This window comes from Muntiacus reevesi, chromosome 13 (genome assembly GCF_963930625.1).
Source record: "Muntiacus reevesi chromosome 13, mMunRee1.1, whole genome shotgun sequence".
Taxonomy (NCBI): Eukaryota; Metazoa; Chordata; class Mammalia; order Artiodactyla; family Cervidae; genus Muntiacus; species Muntiacus reevesi.
This window is the reverse complement of record NC_089261.1, coordinates 69,681,451-69,698,235: the sequence shown is the minus strand read 5'-3', so window position 1 is coordinate 69,698,235 and position 16,785 is coordinate 69,681,451. Positions and strand designations below refer to the sequence as shown.

The 16,785-nt window shown below is 40.3% G+C and overlaps 1 protein-coding gene across 3 annotated transcripts in view; it reads right to left on the bottom strand.

The window, feature by feature from the left end:
• The window catches only part of TMEM192 (transmembrane protein 192), a 29,404-nt gene extending 13,061 nt beyond the window's left edge, over positions 1-16,343 (bottom strand). For 2 of the 3 annotated variants that reach the window (XM_065904404.1, XM_065904406.1), the window contains exons 1-3: positions 16,214-16,343; positions 8,324-8,470; positions 4,022-4,286 (exon numbers count right to left, since the gene is read on the bottom strand). In XM_065904404.1, the coding sequence (XP_065760476.1) occupies positions 4,022-4,286; positions 8,324-8,470; positions 16,214-16,222 (421 nt within the window). In that variant the 5' untranslated portion in view covers positions 16,223-16,343. The remainder of the gene's footprint in view (positions 1-4,021; positions 4,287-8,323; positions 8,471-16,213) is intronic. The other variant, XM_065904405.1, reaches the window with a different exon arrangement.
• Between the last annotated feature and the right edge of the window lie 442 nt (positions 16,344-16,785).

Here is a 16,785-nt window from a genome sequence, read left to right as displayed (position 1 = left end):
TCAGCCATGTCCAACTCTTTGGGACCAGGCCAGAATACTGGAGTGGGTAGCCGTTCCCTTCTCAAGGAGATCTTTTCAACCCAGGGATCGAACCCATGTCTCCTGCATTGCAGGCGGAATCTTTACCAGCTGAGCCACAAGGGAAGCCAAAGAATATTAGAATGGGTAGCTTATCCCTTCTCCAGGGGATCTTCCCAACCCAAGAACTGATCCAGGGTCTCCTGCATTGCAGGCAGATTCTTTACCAACTGAGCTATCAGGGAAGCCTGCACATTAGCAGAAGACGGCAGAAACAGCTCTTCCTCTGGGGGCATTAAAGACTGCCCCCTTGGAGATGTGTCAGGACCAGTCATCCCACATTACAATGCTTCTTTCTCTGCAATCCCTGGGCCCTCCACTCCCACTGAGAACCTCACTGAGCAGATGAACTCACAGCCTAACTTTTAAGAAAATGCACTACAGAATACAGGAAAAAAAAAATACATTAAATTCTATAGAGCTGTTTTTCTGTGAAAAAATTAAATTTCTAATTTGGCTTCAAAATGTTTAAACATTTATTCTGGACTCAAATTAAAACAGAGGGTTTTTTTTTTTTTTTTAAGGTAGAAACCTTGACAATTAAGCAAAAATACATAAGAGAGTTCAAATTAATCCCATTAAGCCTTTAAAACATCTGCAGCAATAAAGAAAAGCAGGTAGGCATATGTTCAAAGTCCTCGATGAACTTTCTGATCTTGCATTCATAAATTGTTTTCCACATTTGTGTTTTAAATAATATGTCTGATTATAAAACAATCTCTATCTTACTACAAGAAAAGCACTAAGCTGTTGTTTGTTTGTTTGTTTTTCATTTATTTTTATTAGTTGGAGGCTTGTAGTGGTTTTTGTCATACATTGACATGAATCAGTCATGGATTTACATGTGTTCCCCATCCCGATTCCCCCTCCCACCTCCCTCCCCATCCCATCCCCCTGGGTCTTCCCAGTGCACCAGCCCTGAGCACTTGTCTCATTATGCTGTTGTTTAGTCACGAAGTCATGTCCGACTCTTTGTGATGCTATGGACGATAGCCTGCCAGGCTCCTCTGTCCATGGGCTTTCCCAGGAAAGGATACTGGAGTGGGTAAGAAAAGCATGAAGCTTCATGTAAAATAAAACAACTCTCTCTTACCCTACAAGTATAAACTAGCATCAGCTTTATATCTCCTTGAGATAAATAAGCCTGCTAGTTCCAAGAGGAATGGGGGGAGTCACATTTCACCCAGGCATACCTTGCTCACAATGAAGTGGACAGACAGTGCCACAGTAAAATATGCCTTTTTGTCATAAAGGTTGTTTTAAGCTGATTAGTTTTAAGAAGTGGCAGACAAAGATGAAGTTCTGAAAACCAACTAGGAGTTACCTTTTACGAGAGACAATTTACATTTACAAGGGAAATCTCCATTTATAAGGTTATATCCCTCTCTATACCAGGATAAGATAAGAATGCCTTCCTAAGTGAACAAAGCAAAGAAACAGAGGAAAATAATAGAATGGGAAAGACTAGAGATCTCTTCAAGAAAATTAGAGATACCAAGGGAACATTTCATGCAAAGATGGGCACAATAAAGGACAGAAATGGTATGGACCTAACAGAAGCAGAAGATATTAAATAGAGGTGGGAAGAATACACAAAAGAACTATACAAAAAAGATCTCAATAACCCAGATAACCATGCTGGTGTGATCACTCACCTAGACCCAAACATCCTGGAATGTGAAGTAAAGTGAGGCTTAGAAAAAATCACTACGAACAAAGCTACTGGAGGTGATGGAATTCCAGCTGAGCTATTTCAAATCCTAAAAGATGATGCTGTTAAAGTGCTGCACTCAATATGCCAGAAAACTTCGAAAACTCAGCGGTGGCCGCAGGACAGGAAAAGGTCAGTTTTCATTCTAATTCCAAAGAAGGGCAATGCCAAAGAATGCTCAAACTACTGCATAATTGCACTCATTTCACATGCTAGCAAGGTCATGTTCAAAACCCTCCAAGCTAGGCTTTAACAGTACGTGAACTAAAAACTTCCAGATGGACAAGCTGGATTTAGAAAAGGCAACGGAACCAGAGACCAAATTGCCAATATCTGTTGGATCACAGGAAAAGCAAGAGAATTCCAGAAAAACATCTACTTCTGCTTCATTTTGTACTCTAAAGCCTTTGACTGTGTGGATCACAACAAACTGTGGAAAATCGTTAAAGAGATGAGGATACCAGACCACCTTACCTGCCTGCTGAGAAACCTGTATGCAGGTCAAGAAGCAACAGTTGAACTGCACATGGAACAACAGACTGGTTCCAAATTGGGAAAGGAGTATACAAGGCTGTATATTGTCACCTTGCTTATTTAATTTATATGCAGAGTACATCATGTGAAATGCCAGGCTGGATGAAGCACAAGCTGGAATCAAGATTGCAGGGAGAAATATCAGTAACCTCAGATATGCAGATGATACCACACTTATGGCAGAAAGTGAAGAAGAACTAAAGAGCCTCTCGATGAGAGTGAAAGAGGAGAGTGAAAAAGCTGGCTTAAAACTCAGCATTCAAAAAACCAAGATCATGGTGTTCAGTCCCATCACTTCACGGCAAATAGATGGGGGAAAAAATGGAAACAGTGAGAGAATTTATTTTCCTGGGCTTCAAAATCACTGCAAATGGTAACTGTAGTCATAAAATTAAAAGATGCTTGCTCCTTGGAAGTAAAGCTATGACAAACCTAGATAGCATATTAAAAAGCAGAGACATCACTTTGCCAACAAATGTCTGTATAGTCAAAGGTTTGGTTCTTCCAGTAGTCACGTGTGGATGTGAAAGTTGGAACATAAAGAAGGCTGAGTGTCGAAGAACTGATGCTTTTGAACTGTGGTGTTTGAGAAGACTCTTGAGAGTCCTTTAGACAGCAAGGGGATCCAACCAGTCAATCCTAAAAGAAATCAACCTTGAATATTTATTGGAAGGACTGATGCTCAAACGGAAGCTCCAATACTTTGGCCACCTGACGTGAAGAGCCGACACATCAGAAAATACCTTGATGCTGGAAAAGATAATAAACAGGCAGAGAAGGGACGACAGAGGACGAGATGGTTGGATGGCATCACTGACTCATTGGACATGAGTTGGAGCGAGCTCTGGGAGAAGTGAAGGACAGGGAAGCCTAGGGTGCTGCAGTCCATGGGGTCGCAAAGAGTTTGGACATGACTGAGGGACTGAACAGCAATAAATACCATGATGACTCTAACTCTCTACAAACTCTAATCATGGAGAAGGCAAGAAATCAATGGAAATCTGCTTAACAACCTTACCAGTGCTTACTGCGCTTTTCCTGGTCACCTCTCAGAACTACTGCCCCTGGAATCTTTCCCATCTTCTTTGGTCTTTAGCTGTAGATATTATTGAAGTGGTTGGCTTAGGCCATTTTCAAGTCACTCCGTTCTCTTGGGTCTCTCCCTTGTACATTGTTGTTGAGTTGCGAACTGTGTCTGACTCTTCTGTGACCCCATGGACTATAGCCCGCCAGACTCTTCTATAAATGGGATTTCCCAGGCAATCATACTGGAATGGGTTGTCATTTCCTTCTCCAGGGGATCTTCCCAACCCAAGGATTCAACTTGCATCTCCTGCATTGGCAAACAAGTTCTTTACCACTGAGACACCAGGAAAGCATCTCCCTTGTATACAGGAGGTATAGTGTTAGTAAACTTCTGTTTGTTTTTCTCCAGTTAACCTGTCTTTTTTTGGTGGAATTTCAGCTAAAAACCTAGAAGGGAAGAGAAAATATTTTTCCTCCCCTATATAACACAGATTTCAAAGGGAAATACAAGAAAAATTTCAAGACATTAAGGTGACATGAATTTTAGTGGCCACATCACTCTCACAGAAATAACAACATATATTTGATTATAAAAACCAAACACTTTATTCGGCTGTCATTTATGCCACTCAAGCAAGCTGCCAAAGAGCTGAGGGAGACAACTGAACTTACCAGTAGAGTGTATCATCAGCGGAAGTCTTTTCAGATGTCTCGTTGACCGGTAGATCTTGTTATAGCCTCGGTTTCTTACTTTGCAATGGTGATACTGGACGTATTGTTCAAGAAGGAAATACAGAATCCACAAAATAACTTTTCCAAGGATTATGACTGTCTGCACTTTCAACGGGTTGATGTAGTTTCCTGGGCACGTGTCCTCCATTGGATTGGGGTAAGAACAAAGCACACCTGTTAGAAGCGCTAAAATAACAAACACAAGCTGGTGGGAAGGAGACAGCAGGATTAACCTTCAGTATTCGGATTTAAGAGACAACAATGTCCACGCCCAGCACATACTCTTAAACCTATGACTTCCACTACCCTATTTTTTATGAATTAAAAAATACATTTTTGCTATTTTTACAAACTTTTTAAACAAATAACCTGGAGAAAAACTTGCAGAAAATTTGGGGAACAGACAAAATTGCAAATAAGAAAATAAAAACCACCGTAAATCCCATCTGCTAGAGATGAGTACTTCAATGTTAAATGCAGTCTCCTGTCCACTTCTTTTACTAAAAAGAGTAAAAACAATTAATTCAGCACCTCAAAAGTAACTAATAAACATCATGCATTAAAGTTTATTTCTAATTTCAGTTTTAAGAGAATTAAAATAATTGTCCAATTAGATTGACAAAATTTTAAAGACTGGTATCAAAATATGGGCAAACAGACAGTCTTACAAAATGCTGACTGGTCTGGAATGTGCTGTTGAAAATAATTTGGAAATATCTTGACTGAGAAATCCTATCTTAAGGACCCTGTCACTCAGAAGTAAAAGCAGAAGTAAAAGATATTTTACTGCAGTTTTCTCTGTATTTGAAAAGAAAAAATGTAAACTGCCCAAGTATATGTGTGTATCCATAGCAGAACATTTGAATAAATTAAGGTATACTCACTCACATAATAGAATGTTATTCAGCTATAAAAGAATTAACTGAAGTGCTATGTATTAGTTTGGGTGGATATCCATGACATGTTAATATTTAAAAACACTAACGTATAAAGTAGTAGTTGAAAGTGTGGTCTCTAGACCAGTTAGAAATGCAAATTCTCAGGACCCAAATCAACACCTCTGGGGGAGCAGCCAGCAGCCTGTGGTGTAATAAGCCTGTCAGGGTGTCTGATGTATGTTCAAGTTTAAGAAATATTGTTTAGAAATAAATACCATAGTACCCATTCTTTTTTTTCCTTGGAAATGGGAGACCTCTTTTTACAATGTGGTAATCTTTCTGTATATTTTTCTATGAACTTAACAAAAGATACCGTAAGAAATACAACAAACTCTGAGATACATTTATTAACTCAGGGAGAAGGGGTGAAGCAGAGAAATGGGAAGATTATATCTTTGTATACTATGTTTTACTCGTTACAATAAGGAAGTATTATTCTGTAATATTTAAAAAAATCAAATTAAAGAAAATTTTAAATGCTGTCATTAGCATCCATCACCAAGCAAGCACCTATCACCAAGCAGGAAATCTTATCATGTAATAAATCTATTTAAAATGTACGTGATTTGTCAAGAGCAGTATTTGCTATTAGCAGCTCAAGATACATATCCTCATAAAGCAAAAGTGGAAAAGTCAACATACTCCCTCTACTGTAATGTACTGTACATTGAACCTAACTGAACCACTTTATACAAAGTAGCATATAAAGGCATTAATTTTCCTTGTTCTTTAACACAAGATTATCTTAGTTCTAAAATTAGGGCAATCAGTGCCATTATAGCAAAGGCAGACAATTTTTTTTTTAAGTGTTGTGTGCATGTGTATGTATGTATGTATCACATACATGAAAATTATGTAATGCAAGTTACACAAAAAGGCACCAGGAAAGAAGTGCTTCAGCTGCTGTCTGGAGATGCCATGGCAGAACCAGGCCACTTACTAGATGTGTATGAAGAACACAGGTGCAGCTCTGTCCTCAGTGCAGTCAGTTCTCCCACAGCGCACCTCACTGGGTCGGCAGCTGGGCCAGTCCTCAACCACAGCCATGCTTCTCATGAACACCCAGGAAGTGGCAAGATTTTGCCCTCTTTTGATTTTTCACATTTCAGCAAAGAGCAACTGCAGCCCCTAGTGCTTGAGACTGCAGTCATCAAAAAGAGGAAGAGACTTGGGACAGAGCCCCCAGTAAGCCTCTAAGACCACTCACACACGTGTCTTGTTTTTATGATGTTGAACTTTACTTATTTCTTTTTATTGAGGAATATAACTAACATAACATTGTGTAAGTTCAAGGTGTGCAATGTGTTGATTTTAAACATTCATATGTTGCAAAATGATGGCCACCATAGCTTTAGCCAACACCTCTATCATATTACATAATTACCATTTCTTTTTTGTAGTAAGAGCAATTATTTAGCTTCCGAGCAACTTTGAAATTTATAATACTATAGTGTTGACTATAATCACTATGTTATGCGTTAGATCTCCAGGATTTATTTATCTCATGGTTGACATGTTTTAAAAATCCCCAGACATTTGTAATTTTATCATATAAAACATGGGAAAACATTATACTGATTTCTCTGTTTAACATTAGTTCCTAGGTGTAAATAAATTGATAAATGTCTGTCAACATATAGATTTATCTATATCTTTTTTTTTGTTTGTTTTTATAACTGAAAAAGTAATACATGATATGGTAAAAATAATTTTCAAATAGTACAAAAGGTAAACATTAAAACATATCAGGGGTCACTTCCATTAAGGTGCTCAGTGCAACTAGTATTAAAAGGGTCATGTCTGCTTCTGGAAATACTCTATTACAGAATACAGAATAAATGTTAATGTTTCCAGTACCAATTCCAAGGGGGTGGGTGAGCAGGAGGTAAGCAAGCCTTTAACACCAGCTTTAACACCAGCTGCATGTACTGCAGTTCAACTCAATTCTGACACTATCCACCTGGTATATCCATTATCCACCTAAAACCACTCCCACTATTCACCGAGGTATCAGATTCCCTCGGATTATAGGCTCAGTCGCACAAGACTACCTCCATTTCAGATGCTAATTGCAAGTCCAGCTTGTAACCAGTGTTTCTTACCCACTGGCTACAAATCAAAGATCCCCACCAACTCCCTCTTGGGCTCAGTTAGTTTGCTAGAGGGGCTCACAGAACACAAGAAACCTACTTACTCTCCAGATTACCAATTTATTACAAAGGATATTAAAGGATGCACATCAGCAGCCCAATGAAGAGACACGCTGGGTGAGGTCCCGAAGGAGCTCCTGTCCTGGTCGAGTTTGGGGTCCGGCAATATGGCACATCACGAGTGTTCTGGCTCACTAACGTAGAAGCTGTCTGAACCCCTTCTTTTTGAGCTTTTATGGAGGCTTCACTACATATGCCTGATTGACTAAATCACTGGCCATCAGTGAATGATTCAACCTCCAGCCCCTTTCCCACCCCCAGAGGTCAGAGGGTGGGACTGTATGCTCCAACCTCTGCCCCTGCTTAGTTTCCCTGGCTGTTGCCTCCATCCTTTAGGTGCTTTTCAAAGTCAACTCATCAACATAAACAGAAAGGGTGGAAACATGCTTGCTATGAATATCAAGACACCCAGTTCACCTTTATGACACTGAAGTGATTTTAGGACCTGAAGACAAAAGACCAAAAATTGTAACAAAGGTTACTCCCATTGCTCTTATTGCTCAGGAAATTCCCAGTGTTTTGGGGAGCTGAGAGCCAGAAACCATGGATGACGACCAAATGCACATGAGAACTCTACTCTGATCACCTGAATGACCAAATATATTTCTTGTAAGTCACAATATCACCCACATGCCCAAAAGCTCTCTCAACTCCCTTTTAAAACATGCAAATAGGAACATTCTGTTCACACCATTGTAAACCTCATTTTTTTCCATTCAACAATGAATCATGAAAAGTAAGTAGTTTAAATACATATGCATCTACCCCAAATTTCTTAGTTTCTCTTTTAATATTACATAAGCATTCCTTCATACGGAAAGGACATACAAAACATCTGGGCAGTGGTAGCTTGCAGTTCCTTCATACTACAGACAACATTGCTATCATAAACAATATCCTTATGTGTGTGCAAATATGTCTACAATAAATTCTTTGCAGTAGAAGTATGAGTAAAAAAATATGCACACTTTAAATGCTGATAGATACAGCCAAACTACCCTCTGCCCTCTGAGGAGGTTATAAATTTTTTTTAGAAACATCACCTCTAGAAAAACATCACCTCCAAATGGATCTCTTTCCCCCAGCCAACTTACATGTATCAGCAAAAGAAGATTTGCTATGATGACTGTAGGAAGAGGGTGGAATCTGGGCCAAAAATGAGCATGTAAAGAGTGATGTGGAAGATGCTGGGTGTCCAGAAGGGGGTCATCTTCAATACTCTGGATGAGATCCAAGGAACCCTGGGGTACAAAAAAAGGAAGCAAGCAATAAACACCACTTTCTGGATTATGTTTTCAAGAAAAACTACTAACTATAAAGCTTTAAAATTCATTACAAAAATTACAGACAATAAAACACACTTCCTACCTAAAGCCAAATTTGAAAAAATACCATAAACCTCTTAATAACTACTATAAATAAATTGGTAAAAATAACAATTATTAAAACAAGTAAAGGAAATATTGATTCTTTATCTCCAAATAAGGTAATACATAATGGGATTAAAGCAAATAATTTTCTTCAAGCCCTGAAAACTTACTGATTTTTAAAATACTTTACTCAACACCTTTATTGAGATATAATGCATATAATGTAAAATATACTAACTTAAGTATACAATAAATGTCTGTATATTTATAGTTATGCAACTATTACAACAATTTTAGAACACTTGCAATGTGCTAATCATGCCCATTTATAATCACTTCCCATTTCTGCCCCTAGACCTCGGTAACTGCTAATCTGTCTTTATAGACTGGTTCCTTTTTTTTTTTTTTCCCGACATCTCATGTAAATGAAATCATAAAAAATGTGCTGAGTCCTGATTCTTAATACTGAATGTTTCTGAGTTCATCTGTGTTGTTGCATGTATGAGTAATTACTTCATTTTTTTAAATAGTTCATTTTTATTGATGAATATGGTATTTCATTATATGGATATATCACATTTTGCTTGACCATTATAAATTGATGTCTATTAATAATAATGCGACCTCATACAACTCAATAGCAAAAAAGAACAAAACAAAAAACAATTCAATTAAAACATGGGCAAAGGAACCAAATAGATATTTTTCCAAAGAGGACATACAGATGGCCAACAGATACACAAAAAGATGTTTAAAATCCCTAATCATCAGGTAGACACAAATCAAAACAATGAGCTATTAACTCACATTTGTCAGTATGACTTTTATCAAAATGATGAGATAATATGTGCTAGAGAAGATATGGAGAAAAGGGAAAGTATTGATGGTGGGAAAGTAAATTGGTACAGCCACTGTGGAAAACAGTATGGAGGGGCCTTAAAAAATCAAAAATAGAACTATTATATGGCCCAGCAAATCTACTTCTGGGTATATTTCAAAAGGATACAAAACCTCATCTCAAAGAAATATCTGTACTCCCATGTTCATCACAGCATTGTTCATAATAGCCAAGACATGGAAACAATCTAATATATTTTTATACAACAAATTATTATTTAGTCATAAAAAAGAATGAAGTCCTGTCATTTGCAACAACATGGATGGATCTTGAAGGAATTATATCAAGTGATACAAATCAAATAGAGAAAGACAATTACTGTATGATCTCACTTTTATATGGAATCTATAAAAACTGAAGACAGATACAGAAAATAGGTTGGTGGTTGCCACAGAAGGGGGATGGGAGAGTAGGGAAATGGGTGAAGGTGGTCAAAATGTAAAAATCTGATGGCAAATAAGTCCTGGGGAAACATAATTTGTGGCCCAGTGATTACAGTTATCTGTAATGCATATATATTCGAGTGTTGCGAAGAGAGTAGATAATATTTTTCACAACAGTAAAAGATGTTTATCAGTTTTCACATTTAATAGCCATACACAAAAAAAGATATTTACAATTGCAAGTCATAATGGAAACATGATTAACCTAACAGTATAAAATAACTGCATACAATTTGGAGAGTTAAGTAAAGTGATGTGGTAAGAGGAAGTGCATACATACAATGTTTTCATCTACTCAGCCAGTTTATGTCTTTTGGTGTGCATTTAACCCATTTATATTTAAGGTAGTTATCAATATGTGTGATCCTATTACCATTTTCTTCATTGTTTGGTGTTAACTCTTTGTAGGTCTTTTCCTTCTCTTGTGTTTCCTGCCAAGAGAAGTTCCTTTAGCATTTATTGTAAAGCTGGTTTGGTGATGCTGAACTCTCTTAACTTTTGCTTGTCTGGAAAGCTTTTGATTTCTCCATTAAATCTGAACAAGAGTCTTACTGGGTAAAGTATTCTTGGTTGTAGGTTCCTCCCTTTCATCATTTTAAATATATCATGCCATTCTCTTCTGTTGAAGGGAATTTCTGTTGAGAAATCAGCTAATAATCTTATGGGAAATTCCCTTGTATGTTGCCATTTTCCCCATTGCTTTTTAATATTTTATCTTTGTTTTTAATTTCTGTCAGTTTGATTACTTTGTGTCTTGGTGTATTCCTCCTCAGGTTTATCCTGCCTGGGACTCTGCACTTCCTGGATTGGTTGACTATTTCTTTTCCCATATTAGGTAAGTTTTCAACTAAAACCATCTCTTCAAATATTTTCTTGGATCCTTTCTCTCTCTCTTCTCCTTCTGAGACCCCTATAATGTGAATGTTAGTGCACTTAATGTCGTCCCAGAGGACTCTTAGACTGACTTCAGTTTTTTCCTTTTTTCTTTTTTTCTATATTCTGTTTTATAGCAGTGATCTCCACATTCTGTCTTCCAGGTCACTTATCTGTTCCTCTGCCGCAGTTATTCTTCTACTGATTCCTTCTAGTGTACTGTTCATCTCTCTTTTGTTTGTTCTTTAGATCTTCTAGGTCTTTCATAAACATTTCTAACATCTGCTTCATTTTTTCCCCAAGATTCTGAATCATCTACACTACCATTATTTTGAGTTCTTTTCCTGGAAGGCTGCCTAGCTCCACTTCATTCAGTTATTTTTCTGGGGTTTTATCTTGTTCTTTCATCTGGGAGATAATCCTTTGCCTTTTCATTTCAGTTAACTTTTGTGATTGTGGTTTTCATTCTGGAGGCTTGTAGTTCTTCCTGCTTCTTCCTTCTGCCCTCAGGTGAATGAGGCTGATGGGAGGGACTGGTGGTGGGAAAAACTGGGTCTTATTCTTGTGGGCTGGGTAAAACTTTAATCCAGTTATCGGCTGATGTGACAGGTGGGGCTAGTATTTCGGCCTGAGGTAACCCAGCCCTCGGAGAAGGCAATGGCACCCCACTCCAGTACTCTTGCCTGGAAAATCCCATGGACGGAGAAGCCTGGTAGGCTGCAGTCCATGGGGTCCGCTAAGAGTCGGACACAACTGAGCGACTTCCCTTTCACTTTTCACTTTCATGCATTGGAGAAGGAAATGGCAACCCACTCCAGTGTTCTTGCCTGGAGAATCCCAGGGATGCAGGAGCCTGGTGAGCTTCCGTCTATGGGGTCGCACAGAGTCAAACATGACTGAAGCGACTTAGCAGCAGCAGCAGCAGCAACCCAGGCCTGGAGGCTACAGGCTCTATGGTAGGTCTAATGCCTCTTCCGAGAGGGCTCACTTGCCAAGGAGCACCTCCCAGGACTGCAGCTGCCAGTGTCCCTGTCCCCACAGTGAGCCACTGACAACACACACCTCCACGGGAGACCCTCCAACACTAGCAGGTAGGTCTAGTTCTGTCTCCTATAGGGTCACTGCTCTTTTCCCCTGAGTCCTGGTGCATGCAAGAGTTTGCTTGTGCCCTCCAAGAGTGGAGTATCTATTTCTTCCAGTCCTGTGGAAACCCTGTAATCAAATCCTGCTGGCCTGCAAAGTCAGATTCCTAGTCCCTTTCCCAGATCCCCATATTGGGAAGACTGACAGAGTTCAGAACCCTCACAACAAAGGGAGAACTTCTTAGGTATTATTCTTCTCCAGTTTGTGGGTCACCCACCCAGAAGGTATGGGATTTGATTTTATCATCATTGTATCCCCTTCTATTGTCTCATTGCAGCCTCTCCTTTGTCTTTGGACACGGGGTATCTTTTTTGGTAGGTTCTAGCATCCTCCTGTTAATGGCTGTGCAACAAGTTGTGATCTTGGTGCTGTTACAGGAGGAGATGAGCACATGTCCTTCTACTCCACCATCTTGATTTGATCTCCAGATTTAACATTATACATATATACATATATATATGATATACACACACACACATATATATATACGTATATATGTGTGTATACATATATATATATAAAAAAACTTGTTGTTCAGTCACCCAGTCGTATCCAACTCTTGGCGACCCCGTGGACCACAATGTGCCAGGCCTCTCTGTCCCTCACTATCTCCCAAAGTTTGCCCAAGTTCATATCCATTAAATCAGTGATGCCTTCTGCCATCTCATCCTCTGACACCCTCTTCTCCTTCTCCCCTCGATCTTTCCCAGCATCAGGGACTTTTCCAATGAATTGGCTGTTAGCATCAGCCGTTCACACATATATGTATGTATATATATAAATATATAGGGCTTGCCATGTGGCTCTAGTGGTAAAGAAACTACCTGCCATGCAGGACACAGAAGAGACACGGGTTGGATCCCTGGGTCTGGAAGACCTCCTGCAGGAGGGCATGGCAACCCACTTGCCTGGAGAATCCTATGCACAGAGGAGGCTGGTGGGCTACAGTCCATAGCGTCTCAAAGAGTCCAATACGACTGAAATGACTTAGCACCAGCACCACACACACACACACACACGTGTGCATATATACATACATACGTGTGTGTGTGTGTGTGTGTGTGTGTGTGTGTGAGAGGCTTCCCAGGTGGCTCAGTGGTAAAGAATTCACCTGCCAAGCAGGAGATGTGGGATATCCCTGGGTCAGGAAGATCCCCTGGTAAAGGAAACGGCAACCTACTCCAGTATTCTTGCCTGGGAAATCCCAAGGACAGAGGAGCCTGGCAGGCTACAGTCCATGGGGTTGTGAAGAGCTGGACATGGCTTAGTGACTTAGCCTATATATTTACTTCCAAAGTAAATATATATATGTATAATATATAAATACACATATTATATATTTAATATAATTTTAATTATTAATAATTGTTAATTGATATTAATATATATTAGTGTATATATTAAATATATATAACATTTATGTATTTTATAATATATATATATATATATATATATATATATATATATATTTACTTTGGATGGGGTACAGAGAGGGACAAATGGTGTAAGGGTGGGCTCTGGGCACCAAGATTATAAAGATAACACAGAAGTCTGGGATGTGACCAGATCTGGGATGGGCTTCTCAATTTCCACTATCAGGCATTCAACACCGCTACATTTTTTTTTTTTTAATTCAATGCCTAGATAGCTTCCTGATTAGCCTGTCATAACTCAAGGAGCAATTCTGATGATTTCTGCTTTCTTCATGACTTTTATTCTTCTAGCTTTCTCAGCAGCTGTCCCACCTCCCTGGGTTTTCCCTTAGCTAAAGTCCATGAACACCTCCAGGGGCCACTTTTCCGATCTCTGTGCCTCTCCATCCCTCCCCACCTGTCAAACGGCTGTCTTGTAAATATGCTGCCTCCCCTAATGCCCCAGTGCTGTTCCCTCTGCCTTTTTTTCATTTTGACACTGTAGCTCTTATTTCTACAAGTTTGAGTGGGTCTATTTTATATCTCTCATGTCTTTTTAACCTTTGGAACATATAGAAAAGTTATGGTAGTTTTTCTAAATGTCCTTGTTTGCTATTTCATGTCATTTTTTAATGAGTTTTAATTTATTTATTATATCATATTTCCCTGCCTCTTTGCATGGTTGGTCATTTTTTCCACTTTATTGAGATATAATTAACATGTCACATTGTGTAAGTTTGTGTATCATGAGTTGATTTGATACACTTACATACTGCAAAATGATTACTATGATAGCATTACTTAACATCTCCATTATATCACATAATCAGCAATGCCTGGCAATTTTGGATTGGATGCCAGACACTGCAAAAAAATTTAACTCTTTGGGTGCTGGATACTTTTGTACTCCTGTAAATATTCTTGAGCTTTTTTCTGGATTCAGTTAAATCACTGGAAACAATTTGATCTCTTTACTCTTTTAAGGTGCTTCTTAGGTGGGACCATACCATGTTTGGTCTAGTGCTAAATATTTCCTACAAGTGAAGCAAGACCTTTCTGAATACTCAATACCTTGTGATTATGAGGTTTCCAGTCTAGCTGGAAGAACAAGCACTAATCCTGGCCCTGTGTGACAGTACTGCTCCTTCTAGTCCTTCTGGGTCATGTTTTTTTTTTTTCCTCAGTTGTCAGGGCATTACCTCAGAGGCATACAGAAGAGGACTTAGCTGAATAGGGACTCTGCATTCTTTGAAGCTCTCCCTCTGTACAGCACTCTGCTTTCTGGGTTCTCTGTCCGGTGAACCCAAGCTGCTTCAGTATCCCCAGATTCAGCTCCACCTCCTCAACTCAGTCTACTGAAGCCCACCCAGTGCCCCTACCTCTGCCAGAGTCCATGCAGGACTCCTGCCACTGCATCCCTTAAGCAGCCCTTGTTTGAATCATTTCAGAGGATTAAGTGTTCATCTACCCTATATCCTTTCAAATAAATCCCTTTCTTCCTTAAAGTAGCCAAAATTGGTTTGCAAACAAAGAACCCAAACTAAAAGTCTTTGCCTCTTTTAATTCATTTAGGTGTCTGGGCCTAGGACATGGCACATAGTTTTTAGCTTTCTCTTGGGTGGGAGAAATCATATCTACAAATACCAAAGGTAGGCAATTGTTCATACCTAAAGTGACCTAGCTATGTAGCCATTGGTGAAACATTACTCTTCAATTGTTGGTGAAACAGATTTCTAGGATTGTACTAGTCCTAAAGCTAAAAGTTACAGATCCAAGAACCGGGAGGCAGCTTAGCACCAAGCAAGAAGTATCTACTGCACACATTTTTATGAGTCTAATTTTCCATTTAGATACTCATTTTCTCCACACATTTTCAATTCATGAATCTCAACCTTTAAAAATTCAAAAACAATCCATTTCTAAAAAAATATGAGTCTCAAATCTACTTGCAAGTGTTACAGTTAGCTTTCCACTTTCTCATAGTGGAAAAAACATGGCTTTTAGTCCTATCATTAGAAATTGTCTGGTCTTTATTTAGTCAAGATAATTGAACTATGGTCACTATTTGCACAAGAATCTAAGGTATTGTAGGGCTGGAACTGTATTTCAAGTGTCTTGCTTGATGCATCTCATTCAGCGGCAGGAGCACAGTAATATTCCTATTAATTTATTAACTCAAATCAGTGCTTTAAATAACTATCAACTTTGATATTTTCTCAAGAGCAAGAATTTTGTGTCAATGGGTAATCTAGTTAATTCTGGGCACAAATACATGATTTTCCTAAAAATGTTTTAATACCATTAAGCAAAGACTTTTACAGTTACGCCGCACTCTGTACACGGTAACTAGTGCAGTGTTAATAATAATCTGGTTTGGATCCATCTTAAGTAAGGAGATTTAAAAATCCCTTCACTCCTACCAGTCCTCCATTCAAAACATCACATTGTTTCCCTCCAATGTGTGTTTCCGGGTGATGATAGCGACAGATCTGCCCCCAGCGCCAAGGCCGGGGCCAAGAGGAGGTGGACTCGCTCCTGCGCCCGAGCCTCCCCGCGCCCGAAGCCAAGCGCGCACCGCGGGCCTCCCCAGTTCCGGAACCCGACACGCGACCGCAAGGGCTGGGCGCCTCTCCTGCCTCCTCTGCCGAGAAAATAAGCCCAGGGCCAGCAAGGCGCGGACCCCGCCGGCGCCCATGTGCTCCTCCCGCACACCGCAGCCCGGCAGCCGCGCGCAGAAGGATCCCCTCCGCCAAGGCTGCTCCTAACCCCGTCTCTGCCCAGGGCGCCCAGCATCAGAAGAGGGGGAGGCGGGCCGGTCGCTCGCCACCTGCAACTGAGCACTCACGTCCTCCATACTGCCGGCCGCCGGAGGCCGCAGCCGGGCCGCCCAGTCTCCGCACCTGCGCCCACACCGCCTTCCGGAACACGCGCTGGGGCCCGCCCTTTGCTTTCAATTGGCTGAAGCGTAGAGGCGGGCCCCTCCTCCTCGCTCCAGGGCCCGGTTTCCGGCGGCCGTCCCAGACCCGCCCCTCACCCTCGATTGGCAGAGGGGCAAAGGAACTAGTCCCGCCTCTCGCGAACTATTGGTAGATTCCGAGGGGGGCTGACCCGATACCTCAATCCCGAATGGCCAAGGAGAAAGGGGCGTGATCCTGCCTAAAGTCCATCCCTGGGAGGCCGCTGCCTCCGGGAACGCTGCGGTGCCTACGGACTGCGAAACCTGAGCTGGTGTCCTAGGTTGGCCAGAGATTTGGGCGCTAATGGATGCGTTCTAAGTCCAAGAATTGAACTATTTTTGGCCGTCAGCTGCTTCTTTGTAAAGCATTAACTTTTATCGGCCTTCCTTAGTTACTGTTTGCAGCGTAGGTCTGTGCATAGGACCAGCGGTAGAATCCCAGGTTTTCATTGATAGCACAA